The 22,916-nt window shown below is 50.5% G+C and overlaps 2 protein-coding genes across 2 annotated transcripts in view; both read left to right on the top strand.

Moving 5' to 3' along the window:
• Positions 1-22,916, top strand: part of LOC306815461 (olfactory receptor 14C36-like) — a gene marked incomplete at both ends in the record, with an annotated part of 167,712 nt that overhangs the window by 64,761 nt on the left and 80,035 nt on the right. The window lies entirely within an intron of this gene.
• On the top strand, positions 13,406-14,338 carry LOC306815466 (olfactory receptor 14J1-like; the record flags this gene model as incomplete). Its single annotated transcript, XM_079332023.1, has 1 exon — positions 13,406-14,338. The coding sequence occupies one exon, from the start codon at positions 13,406-13,408 to the stop codon at positions 14,336-14,338; it is 933 nt and encodes a 310-aa protein (XP_079188149.1).

The following is a 22,916-nucleotide window of genomic DNA, read 5'->3' as shown; positions in this document are numbered from 1 at the left end:
AGGACTGCCTGTTCCAGAAAATACCTTTTTCCTTCTCAATCAGACAGAGTTGACTTAAAACACCACCAAGACATAGACATGGTTCACACATACCTGTAGGTTACTGAATGTAGAAGTATTGCTTGGCCAGATTGGACATCTTGAGCTGCTCTGACTTCTTCTTTGGGTTTTCTCAGCAATAAGGCAGAGCAGGAGCCATGACAGAGCCCAGAAACCATTGAAGGACCTCTCCTGCAATTGGTACATGCTGAGGATGTGAAGTCTGTACTACACCCCCATCTTCCTTGGCTCAGTTGCTTCCCTGGGCTCACACCACAGGAAAAGCTCTCAGACTCCTTCTTATTGATGCTTTAAATTTTAGCTTTCACATTTCCCAGATTCTGTGCTGACTTGGTGTGGGACTCCAAACTTCATATTAAGTGTCAATAGGTTCTCTTCCCAGTGGAATTTAACCCAAAATTCCTTTTCCAGATTGAGAATGCAGGACAACTGATATCCACAAAGCATAAACAATGGCAAAATGAACGGAGTGGACCCAGATGATAGAACTTTGTGACCTGAAGCTGTAATTGGACAATTTACCCCTATATGTTTATGGACCAATACTTATAAAAGTGTAAAAACTTGTGATCAGGATCCATCTTGGATCCATCCTGGGTGTAGCTTTGGCCAGGCTCTTCTACTGCCCAAGGTGTATCCTTTTAAGGCCTCTTAAAAAATACCTAGTTTATTCTTTTAACTCTTTCTAGTGTCTAGTCCAGATCAGCCTCTCTAGGAATCACTATAGTGCATAAAGTGACAATCTATCACACAGGACTTAGATTGGTGTCCTTACCTCACACCCTTTTCCCTTAGAACTCAGCTCCTGGTTGTTTCTACTGATATATTTGTAGCCAATGCCATTTTTCCCTTTCTCTTCCTCTCCACTGCACATCGGGCTTGGCTGCCTGGAAGGAGAGGTCTTCTGGATGGGAGGCAATGGCTTGGAGTGAAGGAGCACAGAGGGAGGTGACCTGGAAAGATTCTTGGCAGCACTGTTGGGAGATAGACCTACAAAGTGGAGATACAAATGGTAACAGAGGCTGCAATGCCAACCTAAAGCTTCTGAAGCTCCATATTCCATGGGACATATTTCCTGGAAACTTCTAAATAGCTGCCATGGGAAACATGCTCCTGCCAGCAGCTCCTTGGGGCAGGCCAGGGCCGCACCCTGACCCACTTGCACAGAGGTCCCAGGGCAGCAGTCTGGCCTCTGGGCTGCCCTGGGACAGCAGGGAGCCCAGAGCCCTGTGCTTCCAGCAATGGCTCAGCTGCACATGCAGCCTCCTGCTCCTCTCCCTGCCCCACAGCTGAGCAGCCCTGCAGAACCATGGGGAACTGGGAGCAGCACAGCTCATGGCAGGGGGCACCTGCAGGGCAGAACTGTTCCCTGGCAATGGGCACAGGCTCTCCAGGCTGGCACAAGACCCTTCCTCCTGCCAGAGATTGGCCCTGCTCCCACCTTACCTCTGTGTGAGACTGAGCCATGTTCACAAGGGAACACGTGAGTTAGATGACCTTCCTCCATTATCATACCATATACGTGTCCAATGGTTGAAGCTCTAGAGGGACTTTTGAATTCTTGAGAAAATTTCTTTGTTTTTATTTTTCATGGATCTAGCCTGTGTTTAATTCTTCTGAACACTATTGAGTTATCATGTCTGAAGGGAAAGGTGGAAAGCTCCAATGATAAGAGGGGAGGAAAGATTTCTTCTTGCTGGTGGCCTTTTGTGAATACCCAGTAAAGACCCACACAGCTGTGACTGCTATTTCTGCAAACCTCCATGAGCTCTCAGCAAGCTGGCAGGCCTTGCTGGTGTTTTCATAGCCCCGTAATATCATCCTCAATGTTGGACCCAATCACCAAGCAGAGGAAGAACAGGAAATTTGTCTGTAGTGAGACCCAACACTGATGGCTATGAAAGAAACAGGACTTACATCTCCTGACCGTGTCCAATTTGTGGCCATCTGTGGCCACGGTCCCTGACCCCACTGACAGTATGAGTGATTTGGCTACTGTCAAAAAGGAGAAAGCAGAGTAAACTAAGGACAGAATGTTGTGATGCCATGGGCGTCCTTGCAGGATCACCTGTAGCTGTGAGCCACAAACTCTGACACAGGGCAGCACTGGCCACAGTGGACCAATGTTCCCTGAACACTGGTGGGATTTTTCTCCATTTTGGTCAGGCCTTTCAGCTCCTTTCTATCCTCACCTTTTCCTTTTGTGGCCTTTCCTTTTCCAGTAGAATCCATATTTGAACCCATGCTTGTGTCTCCCAGAAGTATCTCGGTTGAATTTGTGAACTGTCTGGGATAGCAGCGACAGGAGCTGGTCCCCAGCCCTAGAACAAGGTGGGGTGACTCCAATGGCCAGCAGTGGACACAGACAGCAGAGCCAGATGTGTCTCCTGCTGCGTCTCCAGCCGCTGTGTCCGTGTCACCCACAACCTTCCCAGCCCCAGCGCGGGGCTGCCCCTTTGTGACGCGCTCGCCCCTGGTTCTCTCGTTTCCATGGCCACAGAACCCCCACCCCAGCTCCATCCCCTTCTCTTCCCAAGGGCAGCCAGCCCTGGGCCCTACCAGGCCTGAGTGTTTGACACTCTCTAGGAAGTTGATGCTTAACAAAGCTACTTTTCAAGACCTTCATTTCTATAAGTCCCACTAAGTTCTGGGCTGCAGCTTGTTGGCTGGGGATTTTGTTTATTTCTCTTCAGAACAAATAAAGTGCAGGACACAACCAGGTGTTGGAAGTAAAAGAAGCTTTGCACTCCCCAGTAGATGACCCCTGAATTCAGTTGGCTGATATCATTAGGGAACAAACTGACCATCCAAATGTTCCACCTTTGCTTAGCTTCATTGCTTCAGGGGTTTATTCCCTGCTTTCTTTATTGCAGAGACACTGAAACACAACATAAACAGGATTTGCCTCAAAATATTTCTGATCTTGGCGCTTCCTTACAATTCAAAATTTTCTTAATGGAAATAGCATGGGGCACGTTCTTCTGAAATACTTTTCAATAGAGTGGTTATAACTGACCATACTTGATTTGGCAGAACTAGCATGAGCCAAGTGACCAGTGGGTCTGATCCCTTTTCCCGCATCAGCAAAATTATTTCTTCAAGTCTCATCTCTCCTACCTCCTCAAAGAAGCTTTTCACTCTTCATTCACTGCCCCCAGTATTTAGTGGGCCAATATGATCAGTGTGTCTGTCGGGTGGAAATTTGCCATGCAAAGGTTCTCCTTCATTGTGGCAGGGGTTTATTCCTGCTTTCTTTCCTGTAGACACACCAAAACCCAGCACTGCAACACCATCCTCAAAATTATTCTCATTTTGACTGTCCCTGAAAATTCAGAACCATCTTCAGAGTGTTATCTGTGGGGGTTAAAGTCAGGTGGATGGTCATCAGGACAGACTCAGGAGCTCGCTATGTTCTGGTCATGAAGTTTGTAGTTTATTGTAAGGGCGTGGGTAAATGAGGGAGTGAGTGTAAGAGAGAATAAGAGAGTAGAGAGAATAGAGCATAGAGAGAATAAGAGAGAGGATAAGATAGCCATGTCCCATTTACAATACAATAAGTATTCTTCTGTGTTGAATATTCTAACTTCCATTGACCAATCTACTACAAAATATTAAATTTCTAATATTTGCATGTAACCTATAGGAATTGCTCTATTACCATGTTTTATGGCTTTCTTATCTATAAACCTTATCTCTAAACCTTTCCTGCCATACTTGGAACAGGATGTCTGTTAGCTCCTTGGTATTTGTGGCATTTGGCATTATCTAAACAAAGGAAGAGGCCTTACACCTTCACATCTATTTCCTCGTCCCCAACAGTTTCCCTGTTCCCAGGGACAGGCTCCAGGGCTGGGCTCACGCTTGCACAAAATGAGGAAGAGCTGCTGCACTTGCCAGTGGCTTGGGGGCTCACGATCAGAGCTTTGAATGCAGCTTTTGTGCACACTCTGCCTCCCTGAGCCAAGCAGCATTCCTGGGCATGGACACCCCTGCTGCAGCCAACATCCTCCCAGCAGAGCTGCAGGAATGAGATTGCAGCAAGCCCTGCCTGAAGGAGTCTCCAGTCTGCTGCAGCCCTGCACCTGCAGTGGAATCACCTTGTGTTGCCATGGGGGAGCTAAGGGGGTGAGGGGCTCTTTGTAGATGAGAGTCTTCTCAATGTTCTGCTGCTGCTGCTGCTCCTCCCTGGGCCTGATTCAGCAGCTGGTGCCTTCCCTCACAGCTGTATCAGGAGCCTGCCTGGAAAAAGGACACTGTCAGTGCAAGTGACAGCCACCCATCCCTGCCGTGGCTCTGCCCACAGGGCGTCCTGCCTACCAAACTGCTCCAGGTCAGGTGATGATAGACAACATAAAAATACCCTCAAACAATGCATTTTCCACATTCTGACAAAATCATGGCCACACAGTCCACATGTTGGGGGCAGACTGCTGTTGGCAGAATGGGGGCAGCCCCAGCAGCTGCTCTCCCCATGGCTGGATGGCCATGGCAGTGGAGGCGAGTCTCTTACCATGCCCACTGCTGTGGCACCCAGTGCTCTGGAGTTGTTCCCACTGAACTCAGGGTGCTGCTACTGCAGCAACATCACTACACACATTTGATAACAAAGACTTGGAATGGCATACAGGACTTGCCTGAAGAGCTACTAAAAAAATGGGGGAGGGGGCAGGGGAGTTAGAATAGTACACTCCTTCTAATACAAGCATACATGGAATTAAGCAGGGACTTTGGGCTAATCATACTGGGGGCTGGTTTGAAAGCCTTGTTTCTAGCCAGATATTCTCAGGAGAAAGGAGTAGGTAAGATTTTGCAACACGTCTGTGAGTAAGTCTGAGCCAGAACTCAAAGCACAAGACAAATACTCCCAAATTTGCCACCCATCAGGAAAGGAAGCAGAAAGGCAGATAAAACAAGTACCATTGCAGCTAAATTGCCTGCATTTATCTCATGGTCCATGCTTTCTGTACAAAAGCACCTCAATTCAAATGCACAGCTGAAGATCAAGGAATGAAAGTGTTTCAAGAGCATTTAAAGCCTGGTTCCTTTTACTTTCAAGGAAAGGGAGATGCTAAATTCCTTAAAAACACCAATGTGGGTCTATTTGGGACTGCATCCTTGAAAACAAAGAATGGAGGTTTAGAGCTGCAGAACTGTTTCATGGGAAAACCCCTTCAAGACCAGAGATGCCCCCTAATAATCTGAGACTGCTAACACTGCCAAGGCCACCACTAAAGCATATCCCAGGACAGGATGCTCTTGGCCTTCTTGGCCACCTGGGCACTCACTGGCTCACGTTCAGTCACAGCCAACCAGCACCCCATGACCTTTTCTGCTGGGTGACTTTCCAGCCACTCTGCCCCCAGCCTGGAGCCTCCCATGGCTGTTGTGGCTGAAGTGCAGGATGGGGCACTTCACCTTGTTGAACCTCATACAGGTGGCCTCAGCCCATGATCCAGCCTGTCCAGGTGTCTCTGCAGACACTTTCTACCCCCCAGCAGATCAACAGTCCCACCCAGCATGGGTGCCTCTGTTGCCAGGGAAACTTGCTGACCTGTTTGTCATGGACACTTTTGTGTGGAGCCCCAGCATTGGGAGTGGAGGTCTGGGCTCCTGGCCAGCTCAGGGGGCCTTGGCCCAGGACCCCCAGCAGGGGCAGCTGAGCAGCGCTGCCCCCAGGGTCACTGCCAGGGAAGAGGACAAGGGCCAGCATGGCTCAGTCTCACACAGAGGGAAGGTGGGAGCTGGGCTGTTGTCTAGTGACCACCCTTTAGATGGGTTGATTGTAAACCTGTGTGTTCACCTCACTCACTTTGTCCCTTTTAACTGATGTATAACTTCTAATTCCCTATCAACAACTCAGATGAAGGAAAGGAGTTCATGGAGTGTGACATGCTCTGTGCACACTCTGAAGCTTCATCTGACTCTGCATCAACAACCCTGCACAGCCAGGAAGGACAGGGACACGCTGGAGCAGGAGCCCAGCAGGGACACCAAGGGGCTGTGAGGGTTGGAGCAGCTCTCCTGCAAGGAAAGCCTGGCACAGCTGGGCTTCTTCAGCCTGCAAAAGAGACTTAGGCTTAGGCTTGGCCCAACTGCAGCCTTCCAGTACCTGATGGCAACCTACAAGAAAGCTGGACAGGGGCTTTGTATAAGGGCAGGCAGAGAGAGCACAAGGAAAGACTTTCCTGGAACAGAAACTGTGCGTGCCTCACATTGTACGAGGCCAGGCTCAATGAAGCTCAGGACAAGTCGGTCTGGTACAAGGGGTCCCCAGGCACAGCACAGGGGTTGCAGCTATGTGGTCTTCCAGATCCCTTCCAAGCGAAAAATGCCATGATTCCGTGATTCTGGGATACCTCCCCTCCTCATCCTCTGGCAGAAAAAGAAACTTGGCACCAAGTTCCACATTGCAGACCATGTCTTTTGACAACCTGCTACTGTTTCAACAGAGAATGAAAAGGGATGACAATAGTGACACAATTTCTCATTTTCTACTTGACATTTCAATGCTCCGCTCCTGTCCACACCGGCAAAACTCAGAAGAGGCGATTCTTCCCTACAAAATGCTTTGTCACACCCAAAGAAGAAAGCCAAAGAATGGCAGAATGGCAAGAGCACCGTGCAGTCCACACGGGCAGAGAAGCCTCCCCTGGAGCAGCTCTACAGGGAGGGCCCAGTGCTAGGGAGCAGCGGCTGTGGCAGCGTTTATGCTGGGACTCGGCTCGCCGACAGCGCCCCGGTGAGAGATGGGGCCGACTCAGAGCGGAGAGGGGGACAGTGGGCAGCCAGCTGAGCCCGCCACTCACCTTGGCTTGCAGGTGGCCATCAAGTGAGTGGGCTGGGATCGTATCTGGGAGTGGGCACGGCTGGTGAATGAGCAGGACCAGCGGGAGCAGCCAGCGGGGCGTGCCAGGCAGGGCAAAGGCCAAGCCTGGCAAGGGGGGCGGCAGCTGGGATGCTGCGAGGGCAGCGAGCGTGGAGGGAGCGTGGAGGAAGTGGTGAGGGAGCAGGGGCCGCGCAGCGTCCGGGGCAGTGGCGAGCTGTGGTGGGGCCAGGCATGGAGTGCTGAAGGCGCAGTGCAGCATCAGCCCCGCTGATGGCATCGTGGTCCCCCCGCAGCACGACAGCGCCCTTGTGCCCCTGGAGTTTGGTGCTCAACAGGATGGTGTTGTGCCCTGGCTTCTGCAGTGCTGTGTGGCCCCTGGAATGGTTCAAGCTGCCCGACAACTTTGTGCTGGTCATGGAGCATCCGGAGCGCTGCCAGGACCTGTGGCACTTGCTGGAGGTGGGCAGGTCCCTGCCAGAGCCTGTGGCATGGGGACTGTTCCGCCAGGTGCTGCAGGCCATGCGGCACTGCACCAGCCGTGGCATCCTGCACAGCGACATCAAGGCCAAGATCATCCTCATCAATCTGGGCACCGGCGAGACAAAGCTCATCGACTTCAGCTGTGACACTATCCTCCAGGACACCTTCTACACCTGGATGGCAAGTGAGCCCAAAGCCAGAGTCCCTCAGGCAGCAGAAGTTCTCCCCTTCCCTGGCACAGGGGGAAAACAGAGGGAGGGAGGGGGAATTCTTCTTCAGCCAGCTGCAGGACCAGCATGGTACTTCAACCTCCCCCTTCCCCAGCAGTGCTGCACTCTTGTGGACATAGCTCAGTACTGCAACCCCCACCTGATCAGTGCTGCCACCTTGTAAAGAAAGACTGGTACAGCATGCCCTCCCCACAGTAGTGCTTCCCCCATGTGGACACAGCATGGTACTGCAGCCACCCCCTCCTCAGGAGTGATGCCCTCTTATGGACACAGATGGGTACTGCAGCTCTCCCTCCTCTGAGCAGTGCTGCCCCATTGTGGGCAAAGCCCAGTACTGTACCCTCCCCCCTGTTCAGTGCTGTCCCCTTGTGGACAAAACCCAGCAATGCAGGACCCTCCTTCTGAAGCAGTGGTGCGCAATTTTGGATACAGACTGTAACTACAGCCTTCCCCTTGAGCAGTTCTGCCCCCTTGTGGGCACAGCACAGTACTGCAGTTCCCCTCCCCGAGCCATGTTAGACCCCTGGTGGGCACAGCATGGTACTGCAGCCCCCTGCTTCTGAGCAGTGCTTCCTCATTGTGAATACAGCATGGTACTGCAGTCCCCACGTTCCGAGCAGTGATGCCCTCATGTGGACACGTACCAGTACTGCAGCCTCCCCCTGTTCTGAGCAGTGCTACCCACTTGTAAACAAAGCCTATTACTGCAGCGTCCCCCCAGTTCAGTGCTGCCCCTGTGTGGGCAAAACCCAGTACTTCAGCACCCTCCTCCTCCTCCAAGTAGTGGTACCCAAATTTGGACACAGACTGGTACTGCAGCCTTCCCCCCAAGCAGCGCTGCCACTCTATGGACATATCGTGGTACTGTAGCCCCCCTCCTTGAGCACTGCTGTGCTCTTGTGCACACAGCATGGTATTGCAGCCCTGCCACCCAAACGCTGCTGCCCCCTTCTGGACAAAACTCTGTACTGCAGGCTTCCCCCTGAGCAGTGCCTCACCATTTGTGGACAAAGCATGGTACTGCAGTCCCCCTCCCAAATGGTTCTGATGCTTTGTACACACAGCATGATTCTCCAGCACCACCGCCCCCATCCCTCATTGAGGAGTGCTACCCCCCAGTGGACACACCCACGGGGTTATCTCTCTCGAGGTTTCAGAGGGTGCAGACTCCTTTTATCCTAAACTCCTGGCTGCACATTGTTCTCTTCCTTTACCCATTGCCTGAGATACTAGGAAGGTACAGCCTTCCTGACCCACCTGCCCCACATTCCCTCTTGAACCTGGAATCTTCCTCACAGTTCAGATTTTCACACTTATGCAGACCCTTGTCTGTTTCAGGAGCAAAGCTCTCTGGACTCGGTAACAACCCTGCTGCCCCAAATCCGTAGAAATATTACGACCCATTTCACAGACCTAAACACTCATCCCTTCACCCATCAAATGATTTGTAAAGACATTAACACACATCTTTCCTCTCTCATTGATGTTTCCTGTGCTGGTAACAATCTTTGAAGCCCAGCCTTCACCCTGACCTCTCTGCTGTTGTCGCTCCATGGGCAGAGGTTGTTGTCTCTTCCCCCTTCCATGGGCAGGCCGCTGTTCAGCCATGTCCAGGACAGCAGAGCCCCACCCCACATCACCATGCTCTGGGAAGACAAAAAACATCATTCCAAATGTCCCCATTCTTCATTTTTCCCAGGAATTTGGCTCTGCCAGTGGGGTTTGCTGCTCATTGCTACAGGAAATAAGAAACCACTGTGACACTGTGGGGCCCCATGGAACCAAACATCCATTGTGACACCACAGAACATCACTAAACCAAGAGTCCATGGTGACACAACAAGGCTTTGTGGAACCAAAAAGTCCAAAGGACTAAAACAGATATTGCATGGCTCTGCCTTGGGAATGTAAATCTCTGTGATGGCATCTTGACATACACTTGAGAAGGGTGTCTGTTTGTAGTGGGGAAACTCAGGAGTTTTAGATTGCTTCAAAAAGAGTGAAGGAAGAAAACCCCTGTTTGCTTGAGTGCCGCCAGTTCTCCAAACAAAGCAGGTCCCAGGTAAATGAGGACAGACAGGATGGGGGTGGGGAATGTGGAGAAATATTGTCAACACTGGGTCAGACCTCAAGGAACAGCTTCTCTGAGCAGGCCAGATCTCCTGAGAAGAGACCCTGCATCAGTATCATTCACAGAACTCTGCAATCAACTCTGCTCTAAAGAGAAACAGTAATAAAAGACATGCTTTAAAACAGGAACACTTATTTCTGAGAAGCTCTTTGAAATATTTCTCCATAACTGTAGAAAAAACTTCCTAATGAGCTTCACAAGAGCAGAGGGAAATCAAGGCAGAGCCATGGTTTTGTCAGGACTTGCTTTATCCCAATGAGCCTGGTGGTGCATTTGGTGCTGAGCCCTTGAACCTCAGGGCCTGAGAGGAGTTCAAGTCAGAAGAAAAACCCAAATGCCTCAAAGCATTAATGGAGCCCACTGAGGTCCATCCTCACTGCAGGTTCCTCACAGACTCCTTGGGAGACAGAATTGTAGGCCATGATTGCCCAAAAACCTCTCAGAGACTCAGAGAAGAAAGGAAAAAGAAAGTACCTTAAAAAACTGAAGTACCTTGAAATATTAATGAGCCCACTGAGTATTATTACTGACAAAGGCTCTCAAGAGACTAATTAAAGCAGATAATTGGAGGCCATGATTGCACAAAGCTTTCAGAGACTCCCAGGCAAAAGCAAAACCCAAAGTCCTCTTAAAAATCTGCAGTCCCTGGGAACATGAAGGAGCCCCCAGGGCCATTCCTGACCAAGGCTCCCCAGGGACTGGTCCCAGCAGATCCCTGAGGCCATTGGGGTGTGGGGGGGATACTGAAGGCAGCACAAGGGGTGACAGTGCCCAGTCTTGCTGGGGCTGTGCCAGGAGGCCCCAGTGGCTCAGGACAAGGTGTCTCCTCAGAGCTCTTGGTGGCACAGACCCTGCGGTGCCCCAGGGCACCAAGACTTGGCTTCTCTTTGTCCCCACCTGTCATCTCTGCCTCCAGTTCGCTGCTCTGATTAAGGCTTGGGGACACTTTCTCAGTTGTGTACCTCAGTGGGACCCATTAAAACTTTAAGAAACTTTGGAGTTATAATCTGACTTGAAATTATTGAAAAGTTTCTTCATCTCTCTCTCAGGGACTGATGTTCAGGGCTTCAGCACAAAGCCCAAGAGGGTCGTTAAAGTCTTTGGGCTGTGTCATTGCTGCTGAGCTGGGTCAGGCTCCTGGCACAGAGGCAGCTCCTGGCAAGGGCAGCATTGCAGAGAAACAGCTCTGCCCAGGAGCAGCTCCTGTGCACAGCCCAGCAGGGCTGGGGCTCTGCTTGCAGCTACCCCGTGCACAGCACAGAGGAACAGAGGGGTTAAACTCAGCCTGGGCTGGGGGCACAGAGCAGAGGTCAGTGAGGGCTCACTAGAGCAGAAATCTTCCCAGTGTTTGGAACAGTCACTCTCTGGCTGTGGGAAGGTAAGCTGCAGTTCGTGCAGGGATCTCCTGAAGCTGGCACATGCCACAGTTTCAGGACCTTCCAGGAGGACTCTCAGAGCTGCTGCAGTGCAGGGGATGTGGCCCTGGGCAGGGCTGGGTTTCCCTGCTGCAGCACCCAAAGCACAGCCCCAGGCAGCTCCCTGTGTCCAGGCTCTGCTGCAGGGCTGAGCAGCCAGGGCTGCAGCCAGGGGTGCCCAGGGCTGTCCTGCAGAGCAGGGTCCTGCAGAACAGGGTCTGTGCTGGGGCAGGGACTCTCCCGCCTGCCAGGAACAGCTCTCAGCCAGCCCTGGGAGCTGCTCACAGCACTGGGGAAGAAGCTGTGGGGACAAGGAGCGACCCTGAGCAGGGCAGGTGCTGCTGCTGAGCGGTGCTGGGTGGGGCAGGGCTGCTCCCGGCTCCAGACCGGCCTGGGCACAGCTCTGGAGAGCACTTCTCAAAAAAAGTTGAGCCTGGGATTGCTGTAAAGGTCAGAAGATTTCTTGAGAGTTTTCAATTTCCTCCTTGGAGAAGGATGGGAAGGCTGGGGTGATGACAAAGATTTTTGCTTTTTATATTTTTTTTCCTAGTCTTGTAACACTGTAAACTATTATTCTGTACTTATATAACTAAAATACTAAATTATCTCTAGTACACCTCTTAACCTTTCTTTCAGATTTTTGAACAGTAAGCTGACCTACTAAATAGATTCCTGAAATAATGTATAGTCTTCTTATTAGGAAGAGGACCTACAAGAAGAACATTTTTTGGTTGTTTTTTTGGTTGTTTTTTTTTTAACCAGAATATGAGCAGTCATAGAAAAATTGGGGTAAAGAAGCCCTTGGACCTACTCCAATGAGTTGACCCAGGGGTGTGTAACAGGGGAAACCGAATCTCCTATTGGAGGTTCCTGTTAAATACCCTAGTTAATCAACCTTAATAAATTGTTGGAATTGGGAGCTGGGTGTGTCACATTTCCACTGGGACCCCTGGAAGCTTCCAATAAAGATCTGTTTTGTACTTTACTATTCTAACACTCTTGCAAGGGCTTTTTTCTTTTTTGATTATAGACAATCAAATAGACAACAGGGGGATGAGAGAAGCAGAACAGGAATTGTACTCACAGAATCACAGAACATTCGGAGCTGAAAGGGACACACAGGATCACTAAAGTAACATTTGAACATTTACAGAGACACCAAATCTGTAACTTTGTGTGGTCAGTCTCTCTGCTGGGAGCCTCCCAAAGGGCCTTCAGCCACTCCTCAGCCCCGGGCAGCACCAGCATCCCCTTTGCAGGGCCCAGCAGGGCTCTTCTGAGCTGCCCTTGCCCACCTGCAGGCAGACCCTGCCCCAGGCAGGGCCCTGCAGACAGGCAGATTTCTGTGGGACAGGTGAGGGCACAGAGGGTGGGATGGGCTCTGTAAGCCTGGCAGGGACAGGGCATGGGCACACCTGGGGGTCTCCTTGCTGTGTCCTTCCAAACTCTGAGCTGCCCTCCTGGGTGCAAATCTGTGCCAGAGCCTCTTGGAGTTCCCTGAGTGTCCCACAGGGAAGGGCAGAGATGTCACAGCTGAGGAAATGCTGTTTTATTTGCAAAGGGAGCCGTGAGTGTCCTTGGCAGAAGGGGGTGCTGAGACCTTGCTCAGAGAGCTTTAGAGAAGGTGAGACATTCAGGGATCCTCTGCTCTCAGCAGGGTTTGGTTTATCCCAGGGTGACACAGAAGTGTGATTGTGCTCTGATTCCAGCCAAAGTGGGAAACCCAGGGCAGTTGGGAACAAGCCCATCCAGATCCTCACCTTGCCCTAAGCCACAGGGAATTTTCTGCCTCTTGCATCTCTCACTGGCAAACTGTGAGTGCAGCAGAAATGCTGGGATTTCTGTCCTCAGAGAACCAGGAATTATATGTGGGTAGGAAAACAAATCCTAAAATCAACTCCTGAAATCCTTTTGATTTGGGAATGCAGAAGCTACCAAACCTTTCTGCACTAGGAGTGATTCCACTGGCAAATCCTAAATATCCAGCCTTGTCCCTCAGCCACACAGTCACAAACCCAAGGCTGCAGGGCAAGGATGGCTCCTTGAGAGCGCCCATGCACAAGCCTGGCTGCTCCTGTCACACTCAGTACAACTGGAGCTCAGTCAGGGACTTGGGTGAAGGATTTCCCAGAGCAGGAACAAGAGTGAGTGAGTCACCGGGGGTCAGTCTACAGGGAATGGCCCAGATTTGTATTCAAGCAGCCTCTGCTCACTTGTCACTGTCCTTTATCCATGAATAGGTCCCCATATCCAGCCACAGCAAATGTCCAACAGCAGTTCCATCAGCCACTTCCTCCTGCTGCCATTGGCAGACACGCGGCAGCTGCAGCTCCTGCACTTCTGCCTCTTCCTGGGCATCTCCCTGGCTGCCCTCCTGGCCAACGGCCTCATCATCAGCGCCGTAGCCTGCGGCCACCACCTGCACACCCCCATGTTCTTCTTCCTGCTCAACCTGGCCCTCACTGACCTGGGCTGCATCTGCACCACTGTCCCCAAAGCCATGCACAATTCCCTCTGGGACACCAGGAACATCTCCTACTCAGGATGTGCTGCTCAGCTCTTTTTCTTTGTGTTTTTCATTTCAGCAGAGTATTTTCTCTTGACCGTCATGTGCTACGACCGCTACGTGTCCATCTGCAAACCCCTGCACTACAGGACCCTCCTGGGCAGCAGAGCTTGTGCCCACATGGCAGCAGCTACCTGGGCCAGTGGCTTTCTCAATGCTCTGCTGCACACAGCCATTACATTTTCCCTGCCCCTGTGCCATGGAAATGTCCTGGGCCAGTTCTTCTGTGAAATCCCTCAAATCCTCAAACTCTCCTGCTCCAAATCCTACCTCAGGAAATTTGGGTTTCTTGCTGTTAGTGTTTGTTTAGCCTTTGGCTGTTTTGTGTTCATTGTTTTCTCCTATGTGCAGATCTTCAGGGCTGTGCTGAGGATTCCCTCTGAGCAGGGACAGCACAGAGCCCTTTCCACCTGCCTCCCTCACCTGGCTGTGGTCTCCCTGTTCCTCAGCACTGGCCCATTTGCACACCTGAAGCCCCCCTCCATCTCCTCCTCATCTCTGGATCTCTCCCTGTCAGTTCTGTACTCAGTGTTGCCTCCAGCCCTGAATCCTTTCATCTACAGCCTGAGGAACCAGGAGCTCAAAGGAGCCCTGAGAAAATTGATGACTCTGTATTTTCAGAAGCATTAAATGCTCTCTTTTCTTCTGCAGAGCCTTTAGAATGTAACTCTTTACAACCTCTCTCTCTTTTTTTTTTTCCTTGTCCTTTTTTTTTTTTTTTAAATTAACTTTTTCTACTGTTGTGTTTTGTATAAAGTACTCTAAATTACTCCTTGCATTTCTACATTAATATCTACTTTTCTTTTGGAAGGCAAAGGTGTGCAAAAGGTCTCTTCCCATGCATTTAAATAAAAGTAAGTGCATGGCCTCTCTTGTGTGTCCTGGATTCTTCCCCAGCCCTTCCCTGTCTCAGCAGAGCAGTGCCTGTGAGCAGAGGCAGAGGTCAAATATCCCAGCACAGCAGCACATCCAGGGACAATGGCCCTGGCTCTCCCCACATCTGCTCTTCCCAACTCCACCCTCTCCTTGCCAGCCCTTCTGTGGCTGTGAGGCCGCAGTGCTCTGGCAGCTTGGTCACTGTCCTGCTGCATGTCCCTGCTGTGAGCACAGGCAGGGACAGGCCATGGGCACTGCTGGACACAGCTGGGCTCCAGCACAGCAGCTCCACCAGCAAAGGGATCTCCTGAGGGCAGGGCAGGAAGGCTTTGCTCTCCTCCAGAGCTGCTGTCAGCAATGTGCTCCAGGAATGCTCTGGCAAAACAAAGCCCAGTGTCTGGGGCAGAGGGGCAGTGTGCAGGGGGCACACAGCAGTGTCCTGGCACAGCCAGAGCTTCTGGGATGGACCCCAGAAAGCAGCAGAGCAGGGCCTGGGCTGTGTCTTTGTTCTGGGCACAGCCTGGGAAGGTTCCCCAGTGTCCATGTTTGGGACAAATTTTAGGAAAAAAGACCTCCAAAGATTCCCTTCCCCCCCTTACAATTCCTTCCTTCACCAAGCTCGGAAAGAATTTTCTTCAGGGGAAAGTGGAAAAAACTTTTTATTAACAAAATACAAAAGAAACACTTCCCAGCACAGACCCAGATTGAGATGAACTCGGCAGATCTTCGCCGGGAAGGGCAGCAGAGCTTCTTTGGCAGACTTCCAGAGGTGGTCTCCGAAGTTCAGATCCGTTTCCTCTGGAGCCGGTGCAAATCTTAGGGATGGGGGGGGGGGAAGGGAGAGGGGCAGTTTAAGCAGCCGGGGAGGGGAAAAAGCAGCTGAAGCAGCGGAGGGGGGGCAGGGGAGGCAGCCGAAGCAGCAGCGAGCAGCAGCGAAAGCAGCAGCAAAATGCCCCAAAAGCTGAAAAAACACCTGGCTAGATAAAACAGCCCGGGGGAGGGGCCGGCAGCTCCATGGTGGGGGGTAGGGAGAGGAGATAGTCAAAACATAACCCATAACATTCCACCCCTTATCCTATATCGTGATCATTGACACACAATTGGGATACCCACTTACTAGGCACAAACTTTCTCTGACTTGCTCAAAACCTTCAACACTTACACATCTCCTCCTTCTCAGTTGCTCAGGCCTTTGTCACACATTTCCTTCTATTCATAAAATCTAGCATACAATGCTAGTGGCACTCAACAATAATATTTGTGTACAACTTTATCCTATAATCAGACCTCCCTGAGGTACACAGCAGGTTGTTCCATCCTTCTGCATAATCCACCAAGTACATCCTGGTCCTTGAGCAAAGGCAATCCCACGAATGGGTTTGCCTGTACTCGAGGCAGGATGAATCCATACTGTCTTCCCTAGCAACCCTCTAACATGGGCCACTTTGTCTCCGTCTACTACATTAAGGCACTCAGACTGGGCAGGACCTGCTCGGTTGGTGGAACCTCGAGTGTTAACTAACCAAGTGGCTTTTGCCAGGTGCTGCTCCCAGTTTTTTAGAGATCCCCCACCCAATGCCTTTAATGTGGTCTTCAACAATCCATTGTACCTCTCCACTTTACCTGCAGCTGGTGCATGGTAAGGGATATGGTACACCCACTCAATACCATGTTCCCTAGCCCAGGTGTTGACAAGCTTATTTTTGAAATGAGTCCCATTGTCTGACTCAATTCTCTCAGGGGTACCATGCCTCCAAAGGACCTGCTTTTCCAGGCCCAGGATGGTGTTGCGAGCAGTGGCATGGGACACAGGGTAGGTCTCCAACCATCTGGGGGTGGCTTCTACCATGGTCAGCACATAACATTTTCCCTGGCGGGTCTGAGGCAGTGTGATATAGTCAATCTGCCAGGCCTCTCCATACTTGTATTTGGACCACCATCCAACATACCAGAGGGGTTTTACCCGCTTGGCCTGCTTGATGGCAGCGCAAGTGTCACAGTCATGAATGACTTGGGTAATGCTGTCCATGGTAAGATCCACCCCTCGGTCTCATGCCCACTTATAGGTGGCATCCCTACCCTGATAGCCTGAGGCATCATGGGCCCATCGAGCCAGGAACAACTCTCCCTTATGTTCCCAATTTAAGTCTATCTTTGAGACCTCTATCCGTGCAGCCTGATCTACCTGCTTGTTGTGCCTATGTTCTTCAGTAGCCCGACTCTTGGGAACATGGGCATCCACATGACGGACTTTCACGGGGAGCTTCTCTACCCGAGTGGCAATGTCTTTCCACTCATCAGCAGCCCAGATTGGTTTTCCTCTACGTTGCCAGTCAGCCTTTTTCCACCTTTCCAGCCAACCCCACAGAGCATTAGCTACCATCCACGAATCAGTGTAAAGGTAGAGCTTTGGCCATTTCTCTCTCTCAGCAATGTCCAAGGCCAGCTGAAGAGCTTTGAGTTCAGCAAGTTGACTCGATCCACCTTCTCCTTTGGTAGCTTGTGCAACCTGTCGTGTGGGGCTCCATACGGCAGCTTTCCACTTCCGGTTCATCCCCACAATGCGGCAGGAACCGTTGGTGAAAAGGGCGTAGCGTGTTTCATCTGCTGGCAGCTGGTTGTACGGTGGAGCTTCTTCAGCCCGGGTCACTTGTTTCTGCTCCTCCTCATCAGCGAGACCAAAATCTTCACCTTCTGGCCAGTTCGTGATTATCTCCAAAATCCCAGGGCGACTCGGGTTACCAATACGGGCGCGCTGCGTGATGAGGGCAATTCACTTGCTCCATGTGGCGTCGGTGGCGTGGTGAGTAGAGGGAACCTTTCCTTTAAACATCCACCCCAGCACTGGCAGTCGAGGTGCCAGGAGAAGTTGTGCTTCTGTGCCAATCACCTCTGAGGCAGCTTGAACTCCTTCATAGGCAGCCAAGATTTCCTTCTCTGTGGGAGTGTAGTTGGCTTCTGACCCTCTGTAGCTTCTCCTCCAGAATCCCAGAGGTCGGCCTCGGGTCTCACCAGGCACCTTCTGCCACAGGCTCCAAGACAAACCATGGCTCCCAGCTGCTGAGTAAAGTACGTTCTTCACATCTGGTCCCCTCCTAACTGGGCCAAGGGCTACTGCATGGGCAATCTCCTGTTTAATCTGAGCAAAGGCTTGCTGCTGTTCAGGGCCCCAGTGGAAATCATTCTTCTTGCGGGTAATAAGGTAAAGAGGGCTCACAATCTGGCTGTACTCAGGAATGTGCATTCTCCAAAACCCGATGGCACCTAGAAAAGCTTGTGTCTCCTTCTTGTTAGTAGGTGGGGACATAGCTGTAATCTTGTTAATAACATCAGTAGGAATCTGACGCCGTCCATCTTGCCACTTCACTTCAGGAACTGAATCTCCCGAGCAGGTCCTTTAACTTTACTCTTCTTGATGGCGAAGCCGGCTTCCAGGAGAATTTGAATATTTTTTTCTCCTTTCTCAAACACTTCCGCTGCTGTGTTTCCCCATACGATGATATCATCAATATATTGTAGATGTTCTGGAGCTTCACCCTTTTCCAGTGCAGTATGGATCAGTCCATGACAGATGGTAGGACTGTGCTTCCACTCCTGGGGTAGTCAGTTCCAGGTGTACTGCATGCCCCTCCAGGTGAAAGCAAACTGAGGCCTGCACTCTGATGCCAAAGGAATGGAGAAAAATGCATTTGCTATGTCAATGGTGGCATACCACCTTGCTGCCTTGGACTCCAGCTCGTACTGGAGTTCCAGCATGTCCGGCACGGCAGCGCTCAGCGGTGGAGTCACTTCATTCAATGCCCGATAGTCCACAGTCAGTCTCCATTCCCCATCAGATTTACGCACAGGCCAAATGGGGCTGTTGAAGGGTGAGTGGGTTTTACTAACCACCCCTTGGCTCTCCAGCTCTCGGATCATCTTATGAATAGGAATCACAGCATCTCGCGTTGTTCTTTACTGCCGGCGGTGCACTATTGAAGTGGCAATTGGTACTCGTTGTTCTTCTCCCTGCAGAAGTCCTACTGTAATTGGATTCTCAGATAGTCCAGGCAAGGTGTTCAATTGTCGAATACGCTCTGCCATCACAGTTGCAATTCCAAATGCCCATCTTAGTCCTTTTGGGTCCTTAAAATACCCACTCCGAAGGTAATCTATGCCCAAAATACATGGGGCCTCTGGACCAGTCACAATAAGATGTTTCTTCCAATCCTTTCCAGTTAAACTTACTTCCGCTTCCACCAGGGTGAAGTCCTGCGATCCACCTGTCACACCAGCAATTGAAACAGATTCTGCTCCCATGTGTCTTGATGGAAGTATCGTACACTGTGCACCTGTGTCCACTAAAGCTTTATATTTCCGTGGTTTCGAAGTGCCAGGCCATCGAATCCACACGGTCCAAAAAACACGATTTTCCCTCGCCTCACCCTGGCTAGAGGCAGGGCCCCTCTAAGCCTGTTTCTCCTTCTTTTCTGGGGCATACATGTTAGAAGTTCCCTCAAGAGGATCAGACATGTCATTATCAGTATCATGTTCAGCACTTTGGCTGCGAGAGACAGGAGCGGCTTTCCTTCTGGTGGAACTTCCTCTTTCACTCTTTCCTTCCTTCAAATCCCGCACTCGTTTTGCCAGAGCAGCCATAGGCTTCCCATCCCATCTTCTCATGTTCTCTCCAGAATCTCGCAAGAAAAACCACAATTCAGCTCGGGGAGTGTACCTCCTCTCCCAACTGGGGGAACGTCTGCGTTGGGTACCAGGGTTTCTAATCTGTACAGCTGAAATTTGGAGGAGGTCCTCCTTAATCTCCTCCCTGAGTTTCTGATGATTTTTCTCTATTTTATCTTCTAAGTCTCGCAAGCGTGTTTCCACAGTTGCAATTCTAGCATGAGTCGGGCCATGTACTGCATCTGCATATGCACGAAGCTTCTTTGCCATATCGAGTACTGTCTCATACACCTCATCTCTCTTCATTATCGCTAGGGCAGACGCATACTCAGGGGGCCCAAGCCGCACAAGTTTTCTCCACATCACCAGTGTGCATGGTACCAGGTCTGGATTTCTAGTTGTTACATCATCCGAAAAAATAATTTCTGCTACTGCCATTTCCCTGAGGCGTTGGACCCCCTGCTCTATGGTTTTCCATCGGGTCTGCTGCATATACAGGTCACCTGCACACAGATATCTTTGTGCCACTCTATCCAGGACCCGTGCCCAGAGGCTTTGAGGGTTAGCTCCCCTCATCACACCTTGGTCGATAACAGGATCATGAGACAGAGACCCCAAATGTCTCGCCTCAGAGCCATCCAAAACTGTGGCCTCCCCTGCTGCATCCCAGAGACGAACTAGCCAGCTGATTATAGATTCATCAGGTCTCCGGGTGTAATCTTTTCTTAAACCATGAAGATCCTTCAGGGAAAGGGATTCATTATTAGTCTCTGCTCTTCCATTAGTTGTTTTAACTCCTGATTTTACATCAGGAGGTGTTGAAGGTCCCTCTCCAGCATCATCATCATCATCATCTTCCACTAGCCTATCAGTCTTCTTGGTGCATTTCCCACTTCTCGTACTAGTAGCCACAGCCATTGGTTGGGGCTTGTTCTCCAGTTTAGCTGCTGGGTTTTGGCCTAGGGGGTTGGCTGCAACTTGAGTCACTGGGATAGGGGATAATTTATCTCCCTGTTCCCTCTCCTCTGTCTCCTGCTCTATCGTGCCTAGCAGGGTACGATATGCATGTGCCAGGGCCCAGCTCACTGCAATAATCCTTTTCTCTTTAGAACCATCCTGACACTTCCCCTTTAAGTACCTTGCAACCTCAATCGGATTTTGAATCTGTTCTGATGGGAATTCCCAAATTATGGGGTCAGAAAACTCCTTTAAAATCTGGCCCATTTTCTCCCATTTGCCATTCCACTCAAGATTCCTCCTGTCCAGCTTGACTCCTAAATCAGGAGTCCTCCCAGCCCCTTTAGAAATCTCGGCCTTAATTTTGTATAAACTGCAAATGGTGCAACAAAGACTTAACAAATTAACTGCCAAAAAGATAATGTCCTTAATATTCAGGGAGGTCTGAATATTTTCTAATACAGATGTAACTAATTCAGAGGAGAGGAAAGGAAATAAAGGCAGAAAATCCTCTTTTCCTGCTTCTCCTCTAAGAAATAACACAAGCCATGATTTATATATTCCTGAAGCCGATTCTAACATTCTTATAAATCTCCTATATGCCATTATCACCAAGCCTAGCCCGATGAGTATTTTTGTTAATACCCCTTTAATACAAAAACTTCGTATTAAAGAGAGCACCGGAGCTATCTCTGGATAAGTAAACAAGCCCAACGACCACAACGGTATTAACACTTCAAAGAAACTTAATAACCACCCATACAGGCAGGCTCCCACAACAAAAGATATTCTGGATTCAATAGACATACCAATACCAACAGTTGAAAACAAAATATTATTAGAATAAAGTTTTTTCTACTTTTCTGGTTTCCCCGTCCAGGCCACCAAAATAATTTGTCCAAGTTTGGGGCAAATTTTAGGAAAAAGACCTCCAAAGGGCCCCCTCCCCCCCCTTACAATTCCTTCCTTCACCAAGCTCGGAAAGAATTTTCTTCAGGGGAAAGTGGAAAAAACTTTTTATTAACAAAATACAAAAGAAACACTTCCCAGCACAGACCCAGATTGAGATGAACTCGGCAGATCTTCGCTGGGAAGGGCAGCAGAGCTTCTTTGGCAGACTTCCAGAGGTGGTCTCCGAAGTTCAGGTCCGTTTCCTCTGGAGCCGGTGCAAATCTTAGGGATGGGGGGGGGGGGGGGGGGGGAAAGGGAGAGGGGCAGTTTAGGCAGCCGGGGGGGGGAAAAGCAGCTGGAGCAACGGAGGGGAGGGGGGCAGGGGGGCAGCCAAAGCAGCGAGCAGCAGCGAGGAGCAGCAAAAAGCCCCAAAAGCCAAAAAACACCTGGCTAGATAAAACAGCCCAGGGGAGGGGCCGGCAGCTCCATGGTGGGGGGTAGGGAGAGGAGCTAGTCAAAACATAACCTATAAGAAAAGCCAAAGGAGGAACACGGAGCTGTGAGCCTCTCCCATCACTGCAGGGTGTGAATAAATAGATCTAATCAACAATTTACATGTTAGCCCCAGACCAGGTGTTATTTTTAGGATGTGTCATTCAGCCTGAGAGAAACCTCTGCATCTGGGGCTGGTGGTGTTTCTAAAAGCAGCTCTGAGTGATCACCCAGGCTGGATTTCAAGCTGCATTTACATTTTGATAGAATCTGCTGCTTTTCTTATCTGAAACAAAGCCCACCTGATCTTCATTAATTACACTATCATTTCACCTGCTAACCAAGGTGCTGCTAATTACACTTATCTACCTGTTCTTCACCAGATAATACACAGAAATTGTTATCCCTCCCTGTATCTGGATTAGCTGGAGCTGTAAGGAGGTGGCACAGGGTGATGGGTTTTACAGGTGGAGTGAAGGTATTTATATCGTATTTATAGCCTGGCTGAGGGGAAGCTGGAGGAGTGGCTGCTGTCCCCTTGGCTGTGCTGCCATTCCAAGACACTTTCACAGCAAAACACACAGAAAACACTGCTGAAACACAGAAAAATCTGGTTACTGCAGGGGGACTGGGGCAGGCCAGTTCCACAAGAGGGCTGGTGGAGTCCTGGGACATCCCAGAGTCTCCTGAACACAGGGCTGAAGGTTGAGCAGGGGTGATCCCAGAGCTGTTTCCAGCCTCAGCTGGACTCAGGGACTGTGGCAGTGCCTTTCTTAGGACAGAAGAGCTCATGGTGGCCTTTGTTGCCTTTTTTTTATTCTGGAGAGGCCTAAAAATGGTTCACAGGATTTCTTCTGTGCCTTCTGCAGTGCAGGTGGTGCAGGCAGGGATGGAACAACAGCACCTTTGTACTTGTCAAGTCTCCATCCACACCCAAGGCGCTGCCTGAGACTCAAAGGTGATTTTCTTGCAGGCTTAGAACATAACACCAGCAGGGAGAACAAGAACTCAGTGCAGATTATGCTGCAGAAAACCTGGTCCATGGTCCAAATGCTAAATATGGAGCCATGGAGGTGCACATGCAGTAGTGGCAGAACTAGGAATGCTGAGTGGGGAGGTTTCCTGCTGCTCTGGCACGAGGAACTCTGGTTCTCCCTGAGGATCTCTGATTCTCCATAAGGATCTCTGGTTCTCCATGGCTCTCCCTGAGGATCTCTGGCTCTCCCTGAGGACCTCTGGCTCTCCCTGAAGACCTTTGGTTGTCCTTGATGATCTCTGTGTCTCCATGCTTTCCCCAAGGATGTGCTGATGCCTTGCCCAGAGCTTGCTG

This window comes from Erithacus rubecula (genome assembly GCF_903797595.1).
Source record: "Erithacus rubecula genome assembly, contig: scaffold_137_arrow_ctg1, whole genome shotgun sequence".
Lineage (NCBI taxonomy): Eukaryota > Metazoa > Chordata > Aves > Passeriformes > Muscicapidae > Erithacus > Erithacus rubecula.
Note: the sequence above shows the minus strand (reverse complement) of the source record. Positions and strands in the feature narration are given on the sequence as shown.